We start from the raw sequence: 6,735 nt of genomic DNA on the forward strand, positions 1-6,735 counted from the left end.
TTGAGTTTGCAATAAATGTATTTGTCTGTGATTTGTGTGGAGTTTTTTCAGCGGGGCTCCTAACCGTCCCCTTCTTCTTGCTCTTGCGCTCGTAAGAAGCTGGCCTTTTTCTGGGCCACGCGGTCCTTCCTCTGTGCCAGAGATAACTTGGCGCGATTCCACCTGCCGGAAACAAAACACAACAAGAGCCCCATTAACATTCAGCTCAGCAGAGAGAAGTGTTTGTCCGCTCAGCACTGGGAGCTCCCCAGTACAGAAAGCAGGGGTCCTGCAGCTTTCACCAACTCAAATGTAAGACTTTTTAAGACCACTTTGAGAATTTATGGGTGCATTCACACCTAATGGTCGGCTTCTCTGGTGCGCACCAGACCACAGTTTGTCACATTTCGCAGAAGGTTCGGTTTGTGTTCACATGGGCAACATGTAGATTTTTGCAGGTCTTAGATGCTGTCTGGTTCATTCTCTAGACTGAATTATAAGATGAACCACCACAATATTATATTGTACAATTTCAATTTTATTCTTCATTTCACTTGTTTGTTCTTGTTTGTGTTTGCTCGCTTGCATGCCCTGCATATAAGAAATACTTAAGTTGTTGGTCAAGACACTTTCCATCTGATGAAGGCAAATGCCTTCCCAGATGGAAAAAAGTAGAAAACATTACATTCAGTTATAACTGCCAAAACAAACATTATTTACACTATTATGGCCCCTGTTAAAAATGTTTGTAATGTTATCTACTGTATGTTGGACGAACGAATGCCTCCTCATCCGGAAGCTGACCGAGCAGCAGTCGAGAGGAGCCGAGCGCATCCACGAAGCACACACAATGGCGACGTCAGAGTCCTGTTAGCCGGCAAATCTAAATCTCTTCGGTCAAAATAATTTCCCTTTAGAGCAATACCGCTTCAGTTGCGCCACTTATGTGACAGACAAGAAGAGTATGTGACAGACAAGAATAGTCAACTCTAATGTCGAACACTTAATGTGGAGAAAGAGATGTCCTGTGTGCGTTGATCTGTTGGTAATGTCTCGGGGTTCCGGTGGGCATGTAAACAAATGCATAATGCTGCGCTATACTTTGTGGCCTCACCTGGTCGCATAGCTACGCTTATTGTTTAGGTGTCTTTTAATAAGTCATATCATTAGCTAGAACTAGCTGGATCTGATCGATATGGATATAAACGCGAGTGAAGTCTAATCTGACGGGAGAGAGAGATCAGCTGCTGCTGACGAGTCGACACTCTGCATAAGCACATGCAGCGGTGAGCGGACAAAACACACACTTCAGGTTAGAATATCACACGTAGCTATTTTAATTACCTCTCAAACTACCTAAACTAGTTATAGATATGTTTAGTTTTACTGCCGGGTCACTAATTACTGGATCCGCATGATACTGGCATAATAGATTGCCCGATCGGGCAACCAGCAGGTGAGGCTTCATTGCCCGAGCTAAACACTAGATGGCCCCGGGCCATCGGGCAGTCCTTAATGTCGAGCCCTGATAGCATAACCGTACAAAGAACTGTGTTGGCGTGTTAGACAAAATGTGTCTCTGTACGCGCGCATGTGTGTGACAAGAGCTATCTTCTGAGCTCTGCTGCCTTGGCTACAACCGTTCATCGTTGCTGTTGTAGGATTGGTGTTTAGCTACAGTATTTAGCGTCCACAGCACCTCCGCTTTTAGGGTTGACGTAGAACCAAACATCACCCGGTGACGTTAAATTACTCCATTCTCCGCTTGTAATTATGCCGTTACAAGCTTCAAAGTTGTATTTATCATCTGAATTTGCATCAGATGAAAACAAACTGTAACGGACCCTGCCGTGTTGTTTATGATTACTCTACGCTTACATTCATAATGTCAGCGGGAGGCGCTGCGGAAGAGCAGATTGCGAATGAGAGGGGCCGGTCATCTTCCCTTTACAAGCTTAAAGAATGTAATTATCGTGTGAGTTTGGAAATAAAAGTTTCATATTCTGAAAGCCAAGACTTTGTTTGTTTAAAATCAAACAAAACACCCAAACCCTGAAAAAATAGTTTTTTACGCAAATCCACGCTTATTTTGAAATGAGCCGTTGCGACTTCTGACTGATTTCGATGGAGCGGGTCACATATTTATTTGTAAGTAGATTCGAAGATACATGAGCTTCTGACTGCCACTAGCTGAAGCTCGGTTGCTAGCTGGGTGTTCTCCGATAAGGGGCCGGGGGAAACAAAGTTAGTGATTATTGGTTCCATGTTGATTTATTTCAATACAAATTGTTGGGCGGAACTGAAAGGCCATTGCTGTACTGGTTACTTTGCAGCCCGGACATTTCCCCCAAAACACATTTAAACACAGAGGTACCTTTCAAATCCGATCATTTTTAAGACCTTTTAAATAATATTTAAGACCTTTCTTATTTTTTTTGATCATATTTTAAGGCTTTAAATTCTGGTTATCAAATGTAAGACTTTTTAAGACCCTGCGGGAACCCTAAGAAAGGCAATACCTAGACAGGGTTTTTCCGAGGGTAGCAGTAATGGGACAGGGGTTCTTTAAAGGTTGTATGGTGGATCTAGCTCAAAGACAGAGGCAATTCACCTTCTAAAGTTGACTCATGTGTAACAGCATCATTAAAGAAGAACATAGCAAGTAACAGATGGAAATAAGAACCCACCTCTTCTTCTTGACGTCTTTTAGGGGTTTCTTTTCGAAGACGGGGTTTGCTCTGATGCCGGCGTGTGCTTTTTTGTACATTTCTTCGACCTGAAAAGAACAGAAACAAGGAGACAAGTGTTAATATACGATGTCTAGATCGAGATTTGACTTTGTGCATGATGGTTCGTCTCGCTTCTCTCAGCCCCGTCTTGAAAGGACAGTAAACATCAGCTAGTGCATATGAAGGACCAACTACATTTTGCTCAGTGAGATTTGTAACATCATCAAGAAGCAGAGAACCAGCAAACACAGAAGTCAAAACACTGAAAAATGTATGTCGCCATGCAATGGCTGATGCAATTGTGCCAAGAGACGTGTTGAGCACATTCAGAGTGTGGGTCTACAGCAGTCACCTTAACTGTCGCTATGGTCTTGTAAATACTGAAATCCGTTAACCTTATTTCCTGATCCTTTTGTTTCATTACATAAATGAAACATTTTCAGTATGGCTCCCTTTAACTTCATATTTTTGTTTTAAAGCAAAACCTTGACTGCTCTCTGGTGGACAAAGTATGTAATTGGGCATTTTTTTGTTAATTTCTTATTGAGCAAATTGTGATGATATCTGTACATTAATATTACAATTGTTATGTGTTGTCTACATCAATGGTTCTCAGCTGGTGGGCCGCAGATGTGTGAGTGAAATAAAAAATCAATCCCTTTTGGGGGGGGGGAAGTCAAACTTTTATTTTGAAGGCCCGCTTTTCTAACACTGTGCAGGCAGTCGGCGTTGGACTGAAAGTACAGGTCTACATTGTGTGTAGCGAGTCTCCATCTTACTGTGTCTGGCGTGACTCCGCTCTTGATGAAGCGAGAGAACTGTTTCTTGTAGGCGTCTTCGTCCTCCTCCAACAGGTAAGACATGTAGTCGGCCACGTTCATGCCCATGATGTGTCTCCGATGCACCTCTGCGTCAAACTCTTTGCTCTCCGTGTCGTAACCGGGGAAACGCTTTAGACTGGAAACAAGGGAGAGCAGAGATCACGTTATTTTTAGTGACAGAGTAGGACTATTCAACATTTACACTTTCCATTTGGTATGTTTTTCTTCAGGTCTCTTGTTATATTGGCTATTCTCCCAACACCCTCTGCCAATTGATGACACAGACAGATGTTGGCTGTGGTTCGTCTCGCTTCTCTCAGCCCCGTCTTGAAAGGACAGTAAACATCAGCTAGTGCATATGAAGGACCAACTACATTTTGCTCAGTGAGATTTGTAACATCATCAAGAAGCAGAGAAGAACCAATAGCCACCAGCTGGACCTGTCACCAACCAAAGTGGAAATGATAAGTGATATTTATTTGATAAGCAAGTTTTATGGAATAATATCGAACCTAGCTTTGAAGTCAATCTCATTCAAATATTAATCTTTGTACATTTGTATTTTGCTTCTAGGTGACACACCGTAACAAAGAATGGTGTTATTTTGCTGGAAATATTTGTACATTCGCAACAAGGCAGCACAACATGAACGTGAAAGCAGTGGTTTGTTTATTCAAATGCATAACAAATATGTTGGCCCTTAAAAGTCTATTCATATTCATGATCTCCTATCACTATCATGTGGGCGCGCTTCATATTGGTTGCTGCAGATCTTCATTTGATGCTCTTTGCTCACCTTCAAGACTTGCTTAAAAAAGGGAAAAATGACCTACAATAAAATGCTTATCGGAGGTTGTAATTTCCCATAAAGTACTGACCTGTGAGGAATGGCCAGCCCTCCGTCGACGGCCCCCTTCAGCGCTCCGAACACCTTGTTTCCTGTGGTGGTCCTGGCGAGGCCTGCATCCAGGTAGCATGTGAAGGCACCCGGCTTTCCGTCAATGCTCTCTACGTTGAACTCGTCTCCTGTCACCTCCACCTGGCCCTCGTACACCTGGTCCATGCCAAACTTGTTCAGCAGCTAAGGAAAGCAGGAAAATACAAAAGAGGATGTTAGAATTAGGGATGCTCCGATTGCCGGAATCAGTATCGGCCGATACCGATCTGATCAAGTGGGCGGGGCCTATGGGGATCTTCCATTTAAAGTGATGCTTAAAACTCAGTTAATGGGGCTCATTCACTGGCACTTCCACAAACATAATTATTACATTCAAATGAAGTACATTATTCAAGTTTACATTCACTTTGGAGAATAACACGGGAGAAATGAGCGGAAGCACTCACTTTTCCTCCCTCTCCTGTCAGTATCGTCTCATGCAGCTCACTGATCCAGTAATGAGTGACTCGACAGTGAAGAATAAACATATGTATAACTAGTTTAGCTAGTTCCAGAGGTAGATAAAAGAGTGAGTAAGGTCTCACAGCGGGTGGAGCTGCCGGATTTCTGCCATACCGCTATTTTATTGTCATTTTCAGACACCTTAAAATACTGCCAGACCGGTGAAGCTATTTTGGCAAGCTTGTTTTGCCGCACACAGAAAGGCGTCATGTATTTTACGCCATGTGATCGGCCTTTATAGAGAGCACCGATCGATCGGCAGAGTGAACATCGGCCGATCCCTAGTTAGATCACACTCTTACTGATTTTGAGGCAATAAATCAGACCTTTCAAAGTGCCATACAGCAAAAAGAACAGAAACGAGTGTTAATAGACTAATTAGACTTTGTGCATGATGGTTCGTCTCGCTTCTCTCAGCCCCGTCTTGAAAGGACAGTAAACATCAGCTCGTGCATATGAAGGACCAACTACATTTTGCTCAGTGAGATTTGTAACATCATCAAGAAGCAGAGAACCAGCAAACAAATCTAAAACATGTGCCGACACCTGCAACTTCCTGTGTGTGTGTGCTCTTACCCGGCGAGCCAGCAGCAGGCCCGTGCAGTAGGCCGCAGCGTAGTTGGTGAGGCCTACACAGATGCCATATTTGGGCAGCTCGTGAGAGTAAGCAGCACACACAATCTGGTCTCCTTCGACCTTTGCATAAGCAATCTGAAAAGAGAGAAAAAGTGTTGAGTCAGGGGGTCATCAATAAGTGACCACGTGGGGCTCAGTCTCACATTAACTGACCTGGCAGCAGATGTCCCTGTTGGAGAACCTGAAGATGATTCGGTACTTTGGTGTGTTGTACTTGTTCTTGTCCTGCACAACCAGGCGCTTCCGGGCGAAGAAGTCCGTTTTTCCCTCTATAGAGATGGCAAGAAACAATGGTTACCGAGGAACAATCTGTATAAATGTTTAAAAGCTTTGTAGTGCAAAAATACAACCAGGCCTGTGACGCTGGAGTAAAGAGAAAAGCCTTACCTCTCCTTCTCCTGAATTTGACCTGATATCTCCTGAAGTATGACTTGTTCTTCACCACTTTGACGAAACCCTGGGTGGAGAGTCAATATGTTAGCATACTAGCTATAAGCGGGAAAATAACATGCAAAAGTAACACAAGTAATGCCCGTTGTTTTGAGCTTCACTCTGTTGACAATTGCATATAAAACAAATGAATGTATTTATAAAAAGCGTGTTGTGGAATATAGGTCAGCAGAGGTTTCGTCAGGCATGGAAGTGCCACGCTGGAGCTCAGAAGCTCGCCGGCCATTTACGACCGAACAGCCGCAAACATCTGCCGCTCAAACCACTGGAAACACTTTTCTACCATCAGACATATATCTAAACACCCAGACTGTGTGCACTGGGTAAATATGGATGTATTTTACTCACCATTTTGAGCGGATTTTGCGCCTCTTCCTCCTGGAATCAGATGCCTCTACCACTGGCGGAAGGTTGCCTAACTTGCCTTGGCTCTCTCGTCTCTACTCTTCGACGTCCGGTCTGTGTGTGAACACGAACGCCCTCTGGTGCCCAGGAGGACACCACGCATGCGCCGACAGGGGGCGGCAGCGACACAGCGGGGCAGCAACTCTCATAGGAATGACGCTATATCCAGTTATTATTATACATCCATGGGCCTCACTTCCTCTCTGATAGACAGACAATTATTCATCCCGAACTTGGAATTCCTTTGGTCACAGCAGCAGAGTTCAAACATATTTAAAAGATGGAATAAAAAACAAATATAATAAAATAAAAGTTA

The 6,735-nt window shown here is 43.6% G+C and overlaps 1 protein-coding gene across 1 annotated transcript; it reads right to left on the reverse strand.

Annotated features, from left to right (window-relative positions):
- Positions 1 to 6,472, reverse strand: rpl5a (ribosomal protein L5a). Its single transcript, XM_034104784.2, has 8 exons — positions 6,363 to 6,472; positions 5,952 to 6,021; positions 5,718 to 5,833; positions 5,505 to 5,639; positions 4,408 to 4,610; positions 3,488 to 3,665; positions 2,667 to 2,755; positions 1 to 162 (listed from the first exon to the last, which is right to left on the reverse strand). Exons 1-8 carry the CDS (start codon positions 6,363 to 6,365, stop codon positions 60 to 62), a joined length of 897 nt encoding a protein of 298 aa, XP_033960675.1. The 5' UTR covers positions 6,366 to 6,472; the 3' UTR covers positions 1 to 59.
- Positions 6,473 to 6,735: the final 263 nt, after the last annotated feature.

The sequence above is a fragment of the Pseudochaenichthys georgianus genome, chromosome 17, assembly GCF_902827115.2.
Source record: "Pseudochaenichthys georgianus chromosome 17, fPseGeo1.2, whole genome shotgun sequence".
Classification (NCBI taxonomy): domain Eukaryota; kingdom Metazoa; phylum Chordata; class Actinopteri; order Perciformes; family Channichthyidae; genus Pseudochaenichthys; species Pseudochaenichthys georgianus.

What these genes read in the sequence shown, in the direction of transcription:
- rpl5a (XM_034104784.2), bottom strand. An exon ending in CAAATTCAGGAGAAGGAGAG is followed by an intron (nt 5,834 to 5,951) that starts GTAAGGCTTTTC and finishes CCATCTCTATAG; the next exon opens with AGGGAAAAACGGACTTCTTC. An exon ending in AAAGACGTCAAGAAGAAGAG is followed by an intron (nt 163 to 2,666) that starts GTGGGTTCTTAT and finishes TGTTTCCGGCAG; the next exon opens with GTGGAATCGCGCCAAGTTAT.